At 38.5% G+C, this 14629-nt stretch overlaps 1 protein-coding gene across 1 annotated transcript in view; it reads left to right on the forward strand.

The window, feature by feature from the left end:
• MEGF10 (multiple EGF-like-domains 10) overlaps positions 1 to 4961 on the forward strand; it is a 190810-nt gene extending 185849 nt beyond the window's left edge. The window contains exons 22-24 of the mRNA XM_006870686.1: positions 2571 to 2615; positions 3568 to 3774; positions 4783 to 4961. Of these exons, the coding sequence (XP_006870748.1) occupies positions 2571 to 2615; positions 3568 to 3774; positions 4783 to 4961 (431 nt within the window). The remainder of the gene's footprint in view (positions 1 to 2570; positions 2616 to 3567; positions 3775 to 4782) is intronic.
• The last annotated feature ends 9668 nt before the right edge of the window (positions 4962 to 14629 follow it).

Here is a 14629-nt window from a genome sequence, read left to right on the forward strand (position 1 = left end):
GTGGCAACATTGTAAGGCTAACCCAGGGCCGGGCAGTGTTTTGTTCTGTTGTGCATAGGGTCTCTATGGCACCGACTTGATAGCACCTAACAAAAACAGCAAGTACTTTATTCATTCAATGAATATTCCTACTATGTCCCAAGAGTTGAGAAAAACAGACAAAGATGGAACATACATTCTGTTGTTAAGTGCTGTCAAGTAGGTCTTAAGTCATCCTGATCCTGTATAGGGTTTCCAAGGAGCTGTTGGTGGGTTTGAACCGCTGCCCTTCTAGTTAGCAGCCCAGTGGTTATCCTACAACATCACACCAAGACTCCAGTTTACATTCTAGGTCTACATATATTAACTCATGGAAATTTCACAGTTAACCTTAAGAGTTGTTGTTAGCCAGGTCAAGTAACCTTCAACTCATAACAGTCTTATGTACAACACAGCAAACTGTTGCCTAGCCCTGCATCATCCTCATAATTTCCAGTGTATTCAGGCCTTCATTGTAACTACTGAGGCAGTCCATTTCACCAAGAATCTCTCATGCTTTCATTGACCCTGTGCGTCACCAAACATGATGTCCTTCGTTACTGATTGATTCCTCCTGATATAGTATCCAAAGTGAGTGAGTTAGTGCAAAAATGGCACCAACTCTCCCTGCCACAGCACTCTGTACTCAACTGGGTTCTAGAATTCATTGCAATGGCCACAAAGAACTTGCATACCATAGTCACAGATGTTAACAGGGTATAATACAGGATCAGAAATGCTCAGGGCACAGGTCTTCCAGTCTGGAGAGCCTCTTCTTGGCCACATCTGCCAGCAGGCCCTTTTTTCAGCCCAAGGTCCCTTGGCCTCACCCTGCCCCGCTCAAACAATGTTACTAAGCTCCTTTAGCTTTGCTGATAAGTGCCTAAAAGGCACTCCACTTCACTATAAGCCACAGTCCAAAGGCACTCAGTTCTAAACTCCATGGCTGAAAACCTAACACCCCAATTAAGTTCCTGGAGACACCGCCACCCGACCAGCAAGCTTCCTGCCCAAAGGAACATAGATTTACTTGCTGCATGGGATGGTAATTTCACTGCTCCCATGTCTGGCTCTTGGTTCTGTGGCTGCCCTTCCTCTGCCACTCCTGTGCCACAGCTATCTGTCCTTGCATGGAGGAGGTTCAATGCACAGAGATCTTGGTGCCCAGAGGACTCAATCCACTGAACAGTGTTTCATTGTGATCTTTAAGGTTTTCCTTGGTTAATCTTTGGAAGTAGATTGCCAGACCTTTGTTCCAAGACATTTCTGTTACTACACAGAGCCTCTGAAAAAGGCAAATAATGCTGCAATATTGTTATTAAAATAGTTTGATCTTGTGAGTCCTCTATAAAGGGGGAAGGGCTCCTGAGCCACACTTAGAGAACTATTATGATACTCCACTGAGTATGTGGTGCAGCTTCCAGACATGTGTCCCTTATTTTTAGGGATTAGGGAGGAGCTTAATGGCATAGTGACTAATGTGTTCAGTGTATGATGGGAAACAGATATTCAATCAGTGGTAAAGTTGTCAGGCAGGCCAGTTAAGTTTTAATCTCAGAGAAACAATAAAGTAAATTTTTGGTACAAATGTGCCCAAATTTTAGCGTAAGTATGCCCCCAAAAGTATTGAATGTGCCATCATTGTAGTTGTTAGGTGCTGCCAAGTCATTTCTGACTTACAGTGACCCTGTCCAAAGAGTGACTGATAGGTTTGAACTGCCAACCTTTTATTAGCAGCTCAGTGCTTATTCTACAGCACCACACCAGGACTCCAAATAATACCTGTTTCAAAGAAAGATTATCCCACAGAGTGCAGAAATTCTTGAACAATACATTAGACGGCTAACCACAAGGTCAGCAGTTCTAATTCACCAGCTGCTCCGCAGGAGTAAGATGAGACTTTCTGCTCCTGGAAAGATTTACAATCTCAGAAACCCTGTACAGAGTTTCTTTGAGTTGGAACACACTCCAAGGCACACAGTCACTACAAGTAAGAAAAGCCCTCAACCTGTCTGCATTAAATACTAATGTAATCAGTAGGACATGCATTTCTATACATTTATGATATAATTAACTTATATACCAGATTCACAATATGCCTACTGGTAAAATAATTTAAGTTTAAAGAACGTTGAAATTTTTTTACATTATTACATTAACAATCTAGTTTAAAGAACTACATGAAGTTGTACTCTGTAAAATACCAGCCATCACTAAAGAAAAAAAGTCCTTTTGTTCCACTTTGTTGTCATTGTTGTTAAGTACTTTGGAGTTGGTGCCAACTCAGAACCACACTGTATAGGATTTCCGAGGAGCAACTAGTGAGCTTGAACCACTGACCTTGCAGTTCAAACTGACTTTGCTGTTCAACCCATTAACCCAAAGGGCCACAACCTCCTCTAATTAATGTTATTTGTGGCAGTGCCCCCAATGCATTCAGGTAATGAGTATCCACATAGTCATCTTCAATGACGCTGAAATAGTAAATGGGCTTTCTCTAATTTTCTCACTGGGTGTTTTTGTGTTTTTATTTTTTCCTTCCTTTTTCACAGGTGCTTTTGGACTTGACAGAAATTATATGGGAAAATCTTTAAAAGGTATGGCGTTGATTTGAGGGAAGAAATCCATTTATCAGAATCCAAGTATTTTTACTTTTTAACTCAGAGACTGAAATAACTTGTTAGACAAGCAAGGATGCCAGTATAGAGAAAATACAGAATTGTAAGTGGGGTAAATTACTCAAATAGACAAACCAATATGTATTCAAGTTAGTGAGAGAGGGGCCACAGGTGAATCTTGTTAGGTTTTAGATTGTTGGGGAAACATTCTGTTTCCTTTAGAGAGAAAGTAATGCAGCTTATACGAAGAGATAAAAGTATAAAAGGGACTTGCTGGGGAAGTTGGAAAACAGCCTGGCTTCATGCTGACCAAGGTTCTCTCTTCAGTAGGAATTTGAGTGCTAACTATATATGCATTCTCAAAGTTTTTGCTTAACATGGTCAGCTGCTAACTGAAAGGATAGTGATTTAAGTCCACCCAAAGGTGCTTTGAAAAAACAGCCTAGCAATCCTAAAAAACAAAACAAAAAAAGTCAGTCATTGAAAATCCTCTGAAGAACATTTCTATTCTGACACAAGAAGGGTCACCATAAAATTAGAATGGACACCAGGACAATTTATCTTGGTATCATAGAATCTTCCTCACCATAATACTGGCACCACCCCTGCTCCCCGCCCCTGGTGGGAATAGCTCTTTCAAGGTTTAAACATTTAGGAATTCAGAGATAATTAGTAAAACGGAATTGATTTAGTTATATTTGAATATGATGATAAAAGTGAAATTAGACCATTGGTGGTTTAGAGAGCAGCTAAAATGATCTGATCAGTGATTGATTGTCTAGCAAATTCTCTCCAAGGTAAGTCGAAGATACAAGTATATAAGATTCTTATATTTAAATATAAGTAACTTGCCCACGTAAATTAGGGCCAAGAAAAGGAATTGTGCATCCAATTAAAGGATGTGCTTTGTACCTCCCATCTATCTTCACAGACCTGGTTAAGAATTCTGAATATAATTCAAGTAACTGTTCCCTAAGCAGTTCTGAAAACCCATATGCCACTATTAAAGACCCCCCTGTACTTATACCCAAAACCTCCGAGTGTGGCTACGTGGAGATGAAGTCACCAGCAAGGAGGGACTCCCCATATGCAGAGATCAACAACTCAACGTCAGCCAACAAGAATGTCTATGAAGTTGGTGAGTTCCCCCCACCAAACTGCCTAGTACAGGGCAGTTTTCATTGTGTTTTGGAAACAATTTATAAATATTTGGGAATGCAACATTTACAGTTCATATAAACCTGATTGACAGGAGTGGTCAATATTTTAGAGGCAATCCATGTGTGCAGTGATTTTAATTTAATAATATTAATTGCTGTCAAATGGGTTTCTCAGGGAAAATGTCATTTAAAAAAATTAAAGTGAATTCTGTAACCATGGTGAACATTTTAGCACACACGTGGAATAGCTTATGTTTCATATTAGCTAATATGGCAAGGTAGCCAAAACAAATGGTGGATTAAACAGGTGGTTCTAATTCCTGGTTAGATTCATTATATTAAAAGAATGATTTTAACAGGATTGGAACATTTACTTCTGAACTTGCATAATATATCAGTAATATTCTCAGATGTGAATCTGATACAAGTTACTATGTGTTCAATTTTAAAGCAGGATTATTTTGATTTGCCCTGAACTCTGGTAGCATAGTGGTTACGAATCAGGCTGCAAACCTCACGGTCAGCAGTTCGAAACTACCAGCTGTTCTGTGGAAGAAAGATGAGGCTTTCTTCTCCCGTAAAGATTTACAGCCTCGAAAACCCTGTACAGGGTCACTATGAGTCGGAACCGACTCCAAGGCACGTAACGACAACAACAGTCTTCTCATCTACAGATTAAGAGCTTTGAACAAAATTATCCTGAAATGTTTTTCAGATAATGACTCACTCCAGGGTTTCTGTGTATTCCTATAATGTCTTCAGTCCCAACCTTGTGATCATTCCTTTTTTCTGAATGTCATTTATGTGTCATTGGGTCCAGCAACCACAGATAACCCATCCTATGTGATTATAAAAGAATCATTTGTCTTTAAAAAATATTTCTTTATAGTTTCTATAAAGTTCCTCTTCTGTATTTGCTATTTGAAAGAAAAATTTTTAAAAAAATTTCCAGTGCTAATAAACTAATTTGTCCTTGGTTATTACAGAACCTACAGTGAGTGTTGTCCAAGGAATATTCGGCAATAATGGACATCTTAGCCAGGACCCATACGACCTCCCAAAGAACAGCCATATTCCTTGCCATTATGACCTACTGCCAGTTCGAGACAGTTCATCTTCTCCCAAACGAGAGGGTGATGGTAGCAGCGGCAGCATCAGCGAATGACACCGAAGGACTGAGTAGCCACTAGAATCCTTTCCAGAACTGCACTTCGGTTCTTCTCCATCCTCAAGTGTGCCACCTATGTGAATGTTAATCAGTGTGGTTGGCATTTGTTGGACATGAACCAGGACGCTCAAAGCCTAGGCTGACACTGGCTTTCTGTACAGGTGGCTTGAAAGGAGACATCAGTGTGATTTCTCATTGCTGTTAGGTTTAGAACTGCACCTGTGAAGCATGACTTGTAATATCTTGGCATGAGCCGTACAGAGCTTGCAGAACTCCTTCGGAGACACGGGTTGCAGTGGACTTTGATATAACTGTTTGAAAATTAAAATTTAAATATTTTCCTTCTCATTCTCGCTGTAGACCTGTACCTAGGATTATGCAGTTTGCCATCAAATTGGCTTCAGTGCAAATCACTAAACAAAGATAAGAAAGGGCATATTATGATTCCTTACTGTCTACTTATCTTCAGTTGGACTCAGAATTTTAGGATGATATTAATGCACAAAAAATGTTCTGTCAAATAACATAACTGGGCAGACTTTAAATAAGCGCTAGAAGTGGATAGAAAATTTAAATTTGAAAATTTTAGTTTTTTGTTTTTTTTGGGGGGGCGTTTCTAGGACGAGGAAATGTACAGTTTGAAATGCTTTAAAAATATGTAGTCGAAGTTTATAGCAGGAGTCAGCACACAGATATATCAGCTAGAGTTGGCCTCTTCCCCCTGTTTAAGCCTTGGCCCATTTAAGATCTGTGACATCCTTCTGAGCACTCTCCCCATCGTACATATTCACCACTAGAGATCCATAACATATTGATGATTATTTCATAAACATAGAAAATAAATAAGTATATTTTTGACAGACTGGATGGAACAAGTGTATAATATTTGCTAAAGGCTGTAAATGTTAAGTGTAAGGAGATGCTTACATTTTGTAAACCATTAGTAATACGTACTGTAATATAGAATTAGGAGAAGTTTTAATTTTTGCCTAGTGGTGACTGAAATATTTTTGTGCATATTTGAAAAAGGGCACTTTCCTTTTATTAATTGTTAATTTAGAGAAACTATGCTTAAGCTGGTCTTTTGCATTGCTAATGATATGTACCCTGTTTTTCATTCAATTGTATTTTCATTTTTAAGTTGTATATTCTATGTTTTGTAGCGTTTGAATTGTTAATGAAAAAAACTATTGTATGTTTGCTGTTTGTTGTATTATTACCACTCATGGTTTGCTTCTTTTGTGGAGGAGGAAAGAAATGAATATATATCATTCAAATCTACTAAAATTGATTATTACAAAAATAGTATAGTAACCATAGATAGATGGCTTATGATTAAAATAGAGAAGGCTATTTAATATTGAAAAATGGATTTCATTTGGATCTAGTGAGCTGCAGATCAGTGTCTACAGCCCACTAGATTTTTAGGGCAGGAACATACCTATGACAATGACTGAAAAGTGGCTATAAAGGTTGTAAGTTTCAAGACTGCTGACAAAGAGCTATAAATATGCTAGTTGTATTCTTCTTCATAGAAACCACCTTTTTTTCATTGAAACCATTGATAGAAGTTATATTTGCAATTGATCAGTGAGAAACACTGGTAAAACTGGGATGGGTGGGGGAAGAGGAGACATTATTACTGATTGAGAACCACAGGAAGACCTTAGTAAAGACATTCATTAGGGTGATCACACAACTGATTTCAAACTGGGATTCCTTTGAGGTAAATGAGGACATTATTCATAATTATACAACAATAGGTTTGAATCAGGACTGTTTCAGGCAAATCAGAATGGTTGGTCCTCATGTGCATACTTATCAAGCAATAACATTTTTAACTTCAAGTTAGGTGTCTCCTGAGAATGCTGATATGCTGCAAAGAAAGCCAATTTCTTTCTCTGGCCTATCTGTGCAAGCAGAAGGGTTCAAAGATTGAAGGAGGAAGCAACGTCTTAAGAGAATATGGTGAAAAGCATTAAAGCCTGCATGGCATTCTGTCTAAATGAGGCACTTAACCAATATGTATTGCATACCTGTTCTGCCAGTAGAATACATACAGCACTGTCCCTACCGGTTATCTAGTTGGGATATCCGGTTACTTCATGGTACATACCTGCACCTGTGATGGCAGTTTGGTCAGGTGAATGACACTTAGAACACACTTCGATTGCTATTTCTTTTAAGGAATTCCAAAGTTAGTTGAAGGTAATATGGAACTGCCTAATCGAGCTGCTAACCTCAAGGTCAGCAGTTCAAAACTACCAGCAGTTCCGCGGGAGGAAGATGAGGCTTTCTGCGCCTGTAAAGATTTACAGCCTCGGAAACCCTGTGCAAGGTCGCTATGGGTCAGAACCGACTCGACAGCACTTAACAACAACATAATGTACCTTAAGGAGCTCTGGTAGCATACGGGTTACAAATCATGCTGCTAACCTCAGGGTCAGCATTTTGAAACTACCAGCTCTTCCTCAGGAGAAATATGGGGCTTTCTGCTCCCGTAAAGATTTACAGCCTCGGAAACCCTGTGCAAGGTTGCTATGGGTCGGAAACGACTTGACAGCACTTAACAACAACAACATAACATACCTTAAGGAGCTCTGGTAGCATAGTGGTTACAAATTGGGCTGCTAACCTCAGGGTCAGCAGTTCGAAACTACCAGATGTTCCGCAGGAGTGTGATGAGGCTTTTTGCTCCTGTAAAGATTTACAGCCTCGGAAACCCTGTACAGGGTCGCTAGTAGTCCAAACCGACTCCATGGCACATAACCACTACCACCACCAACAACAGCATAACATGCCTTTGAGTCTTGGTGTGATGCTGTGGGTTAATGCACTGGACTGCAAAGTCGGTTTGAACCACAAGTTCAGTGGTTCAAGCACACCAGTCGCCCCTTGGAAACCCTATATAGGGTCGCTATGGGTTGGAACCCACTTGACAGCACTTAACATAACATACCTTTGAAACAGCTCATGGCTACAGTAGATAACCAATGATTGAACTTTAATTCTCTAAGGGGTAGGCACATAATGGAGTGACTTGTGGATCAATAACCACAAGGAGTCATTTTGGGTAATAACAAATAAAACTTTGAGTTTTTTTCCTTCTCTTTTAAGGATCATCTCATTAGAGCTTCATAATGTTTTCTCTTTATTCCCTGGAGATAGCTTAAAAAAAAAAAAGAAAGAAAAACTTGTTCTTTGCATTCTACTATATAAAACAAAACAACAACAACAAAATGAGGGCATCATGTACAAAGGTCACGGCAACTAAAGTAGAAAACCAGTGCAACAAACATGGACTCCAAAAGAGCACTTCCATACTGTGCTTTCTTTCTGACAAATAAATTGCTCAGACAGGCCGCTGTCCTGAGCCATATTTGTACCTAAGGTGATATTTCCCTATTAGGATTCACTCAGGACTTTTCAAACATCACAGGTATACAAATAGCACTTTGGATGATTTTTAAACTACAGGTCACACATGGCAAAGTCTAGTTGAGAGGCAAGTCTTTCTAGATATTTTGATGTAGATTTGAGTGAAACGATAAATACTTTTTTTTTTTTTTTTTTTAAATGAGAATCAAAGAAAACACAAAATAACCTTGGAAAATTTATCCCCAACAAGTATCACCTTTGGTCACTTTTCCAGATATATAAATTTTAATTTGGTGATGAGGTTATTCTTCATCTATATTGAATCTGTTTTCACGACCTTTGAACCCATGTTGATTTTGGACACTAAAATTAATGACTCTCCTATCCTTGTGTGGTGGTACAGGTTAATGCACTGGACTGCAAGGTCAGTCTGAACTGCAAGGTTGGTGGTTCAAGCTTACCAACTGCTCCTCAGAAACCCTATAAAGAGTTGCTATGGGTAGGAACCAACTCGATGGCACTTAACAACACCAAATAACCTGTAGATCAGGGGTGGGAAATCTTTTTGCTGCCACATTTATAGCATCATTCATGAGCCACACAAAATTATCAACTTAAAAACTGGCCTGCTGTGTTTGGTGAAACATTTCATAAACTCACCCCGAATGTGATATCTGGAACTGCAGTTGCCTTGACATGGCCAGATCAAATGATTTCATGGGTCTTATATGGGGCACGGACCGTTCATTCCCCACTCCTGCTGTAGAGGCTGAAACCGTGAATGAGTATGGGGATACCTAGCAAAAGCCATTCATATAAGAATGTCCACCAAACTATTATTCTTACCTAGAGGTTGGTGAATCTGAAAATTTATAAATAATTTGTGTACATGTACACATTAAGACTGGCCCAAATCATAACATGTGTTTACTTTAATAAGGTGTATGGCATTTGTAGTTAATAATATGATGGAAAGGAATCTTTCACAATGTTTTACCATGCTTGACATCAGTTTATCTCCCATGACATGATAGTAATGTTATCAGATTTTTTTTTTATGCTTAGCATCATCTTTTAGAACACTATATTCACTAATTTTGGAAAACCCTACTATAGAATTCTATAATAGTGCAGTTATAATCTGTCCCAACCAAATCAATTAGCGCAATGACTGTGTGTTATTAGAAATGCAAACAACTTCTTAAAAAACGCAGTCATCTCAGCCCCAAAGAGTCAGAATAGTAGTTGTTTACTACTGGGGTTTTTTAACTGCAGATATTGCAAAAGTTGCACAAGAGCATCACAATGCCATTTTTAAATTATGTCAATATTAGAATGATAAGTGATAAGTCCATTTGCTACTCAAAATAAGATGAAATCACAAATAATTGAGTTTTAAGGTTCTATTTTTTTAAATAATGAATTTTCTATCCCTGGGTAACATGTCTCTATTATTCACACTAAATGATTTGGTCTTAAGATTTTATGTCCTAAAAGTGTATATAAATATGCAAGCATGAGTGCATGGTATGAATGGGTGTTTGTTTATTAACTAATGATGTACAGTAAACTGCTCATTTAGGGTGCTGTTAATACTGATTTGCTAACACTAGGTCTACTGACTTTAGTTTGGTATTTAGTCTAGGCTGTATTTTGATATGACTGAATTGCAATATATATTTCTAAAGGGAAAAAAATTCAAAATACATTAGGATGTTCTTGGTTGTAGAAAACAAAACAAGAAATGCTTTCATTGTTGAAATATCTCTATTTTCCAAAGATGATAAGCTTTCATCAATATTAGCCTACACTGTCATTTATATCACCAAATGAGCTTGTAGATTAATGCAATAAAGTTTTTAATGAAAAATGCTAAAGTATGTTTATTTCTACTTATGTTTCTATTGTAATTTTATGAAAAGAAAACCTTAAGATCTTACTGGAAAAATTAATAATTCTCTCCTGTATGGTCTTATAGCACTTTGCATATACATTTAAAAACAATTATTTTGTTATATTTAATTACTGTTTTCTCCTCAGACTCCTTGTTTTTTCAGGACAGAGACATTATTCATAGTTGTATCCCCAGGATGGTGGCTGAGAGTTAGGTCCTCTGTAAAAAGTTTTATGTTATTTTACATGGATTTCATTTTTAAATCTCTAAAGCTTATTAATGCTTTCATTTAAAAATTAAAACAGAGTTGCGAAAGGAAGCATAGAGATATTTTACACGTTTATCTTTTCCTCCCCATCACTGTCATGCCCTCTTTGCCCAGCCCGCACCTCATCAGGCGGGTGAGTGTGCACATCCCAGGAAGGTCCAGCGTTGAGACCACTGCTTTCCCACGTCACAAAGAGAGAGCCCCACCACACAGGACTCCCTCTGAAGCCATTCCACCCAGGAGGAAGTCAGAGGGTGGGAATACAGTCAGACCGGCAATGGGCACCCTTGCTAAAAACAGGGAGGTTCTTGTCTCTGCTTTTCTATTGCCTCTACTTTTGGAACTTTTGACCACACACTTTTCCTGGAGGTGGGAGTTTTTTTTTTCCTATGTTACCCAAGAAGTGACAGCAGTTGCAGCCATATAGCCAAGCTACAAGCATACCCCATAATACTCCACCATTGAGACAAGAGCTCATTGAGACAAGAGCTGCTAAACATTACATCTGAAAAGGGAAGGCTATCTCCTGATCATATCCACCAGGAGACACCCAGTAAGTTTAATAACACAACAAACATCCATTTAAGCATTAAAAAAAAAAAAAAAAAACATAGTTATTAGAAATGATGAACAAAAAACCAACAAAAAATGTCAAAACATGTCCAAAAACAGAAGACAGAAGATGAGGCAAGTGAGCTGGAGACAGATAAATGCTTTCTAGAAGAGGAAGAGCAGATTTTAGATCTGCCTGAGAAAGAATTCAAAAGAATGATAGGGAAACAAATTCAAAGTCTCCAAAAAGGGATGGAGGAAACAGGAAAGTACTACAAGAGAAATCAAATAAGATTGATACAGCATTGGAAACAATTCAAAACCTGCAAAAAGAGGTCCAGATTGTTAATAATAAAATATCAGAAATAGACAATACACTGTAAGGGGAAAGGAGCAGAATAGAACAGATGGAAGCCAGCACCAGTGATCTGGAAGACAAAGCTCTCAATACTGCTAAGACAGAAGAGCAAGCTGAAAAAGAATAAAAAATCTGAAGAGAGTTTAAGATTCATGCTGGATAACATGAAGAGGAACAACTTAAGAATTATTGGCACTCTGGAAAACAAAGAATCAAGAGAAGTCCACAGAGGAAATAATTGAAGAGCTTCTGGAAGAAAATTTCCCTAATATCTTGAAATATGAGAAGATAAACACTCATGAAGCTGAACATACCTGAGGAAGGATAGACCCCAAAAGAAAGTCACCAAGACATATAATAATCAAACTCTCCAAAATCAAAGACAAGGAGAGAATACTAAAAGTGGCCAGGGGGAATAGAAGTGTCACTTATAAAAGCAAGCAAATAAGATTACACTCTGACTATTCAGAACCATGCAGGCAAGAAGGCAATGGGGAGACATATACAAAACCCTACAAGAAAAAAACTGTCAACCTAGAATCGTCTATCCAGCAAAACTATTAATCAAATACAAAGGTACAATCAAAATATTCCACGATAAACAGAATCTGAGAGATTTTATCAAAACCAATCCAGCACTTCAAAACTTTCTAAAGAGAGTCCTGTGGACTGAAAACCAACAAGAACAGACAACAACCAAAGATTAACAGGCATGACAACACCACCTGGAACTCAGTCAACGGGTAGCAGAATCCAGAACAGAACAAGACTATAACAACGAACTCAAAGGAGCTGGGATGTCAACCGAAGATCAAAATTATATCAATGTAAAAGAAGGGATAAACATATCAACAGAGATCCAGGTGGTAAGGATGTCAGGTAGATTACAGGATACAATAGATTCTCTTAAATGGAGAGAAAAGTTAGTAGACTATAAGGTAACCCCAAAGACAGTTAATACTTTACAACATACCATGAAAATGAATTTCCAAGGAGAACAAGCAACCATGAAATCTAAGAAGAAACCGACAAGAAAAAGCACAAAAAAACACAAACCCAACACAAGAAGGCATGCAGAACAAAAGAATGAAGACCACTACCAATAATGTAAAATAATGGCAGCAATTAATTCATACCTATCAATAATTACATTGAATGTCAATGGATTGAATGCACCAATGAAGAGACAGGGAGTGGTAGAATGGATAAGAAAACAAGACCCTTCAATACGCTGCCTGCAAGAGATACAACTTACACACAAAGACAAAAACAGACTAAAAACTAAATGATGGAAAAAAATATACCTAGCTAACTGTAACAATAAACAAGCAGGAGTGGCAATACTAATCTCCGACAAAGTAAACTTTAAGATAAAAACCAGCATAAGAGACAAAGGACACTATCTTATGATCAAAGGGTCAACTGAGCAAGACAACATAACCATAATAAATATCTACACTCCCAATGAAAGAGCATCAAAATACATGAAGCAAACCTTACTAGAATTGAAGAAAAAAATAGATGATTCTACAATTATAGTGGGAGATTTTAATATGCCACTTTTGAAAAGGAACAGAACAACCAGAAAGAAACTCGACAAAGTTAAAGAGGAACTAAATAACACAATCAACTAACTTGACCTCATAGATGTATACAGAGCATTCAACCCAACAATACCATAATATATATTCTTCTCCAGTACACATAGAACATTTTCCAGAATTGAACATGTGTTAGATCACAAAGCAAGATTCCATTAATTTACAAAAATAAAAATTCTACAAAGCATCTTTCAAGAGGGAGCCTAGTTCCAGGCGGGGCAGGGGTAGGCAGAACCTCCACTGAATGATTTCCAATTTGTTGGGAGTGGGCTGGTGAAAGGAAATGGAGATAAGTCTCTTGTGGTACAATAGTGAATAACTGCCATCAGGACTGACTGTGAGGGTCGGAAATGTAGAGGCAGATTTTTTTGGCAAAAGAAGGAGACTGATTGATTTTGCAGCCCAGGAGTGGCAGTCCCTGGGACCATCAAGCTAGAAGAACAGAAAGTGTGACTCTACCCAGAGAAGCAATGTAGCCAGGCATGGAGACAGAGATAATGACATGGACAGTTGGAGTGGCTGGGGACACTGATCTCAGGGAGGAAGAGAAGCTGTTTGCTGACAGCCAGGGGAATGGGCTTGTGGGGTGTATCCTTTGGTTATTTGATGATTTATGGAGGGGATTCTAATCATTGCAATAAAATGAAATGTGATAGGATGAATGTGAAGCTGAAGTGGGACAAAGGTAAATAATGATGTATGCACAACCTTGGAACAACAGAGCTCTGGAATACAGAGATTGAGACCTGGTTGGAATGGGAAAAGGGGGAGAAATAATGTTAAAATGCTTGGCTGTCTTTTGAATCTTGGTTTCCTTGGCATACCATTACAAAATAGACATTGGAGGCAAAGAGAAAGGAATAGCCAGATATGTCACCATAGAAAGCTTGTATGTCTGTCTTCTGCCTATAACTGATTGGAATACTTAAAATGGAGCTACAATGTATCCAGTGAAGGAGGCTTCCTGCAGAACTTCTGCATTACTTAAGACCATAGGTGGAATCTTGAACAGCATCCAGAATCTTCTGAGGTGGGAAATTTCCACTTGAAAGGACAAGCAGACCATCATGGAGCTGCCAGAAGAACAGAAGATACTTCTTGAAAGAAAGACTGACAGGAAAAATACAAAAAAATATAGGCAGACCAACTGATTACTACAAGAACAAACAAGCGGCTCACCCAGGAGACGTCAAGGCAAGTGGTTGGGTCCCCTCAGGACAAACCTCTTCCTAAGACTAAGATGCAATGGGAATACACACTCTGATTAGTGACCATGTTAATCACCGATAAGGGGAAGTGAGGGAAAAAGAGCAATGAAGCTGTGAGCTAACCCCTACAATGCTCAATAGACTGCTGTGAAGCCAGCTGGAGACCTGATTGGCCAGCAGTGTGGCAAGACCAAGGAACTCTTGAACCCAGAGTCAGTGACATAGCCACAGAGGACTAGAGTGGAGAGTGAAGCATCTAGCTGATAAGAAGAGAGAGCACATGCATAAGCACACCCACACTTGCAGATAATATCCACTTGACCTGTCTTCAATGACTGGATGATCAGAGCTCAACTAGAAGAAGAAAGAAGAGGAAAAAAAAGAGTAATCTGATACAATTTGATGA

This window comes from Chrysochloris asiatica, unplaced genomic scaffold (genome assembly GCF_000296735.1).
Source record: "Chrysochloris asiatica unplaced genomic scaffold, ChrAsi1.0 scaffold00147, whole genome shotgun sequence".
Lineage (NCBI taxonomy): Eukaryota > Metazoa > Chordata > Mammalia > Afrosoricida > Chrysochloridae > Chrysochloris > Chrysochloris asiatica.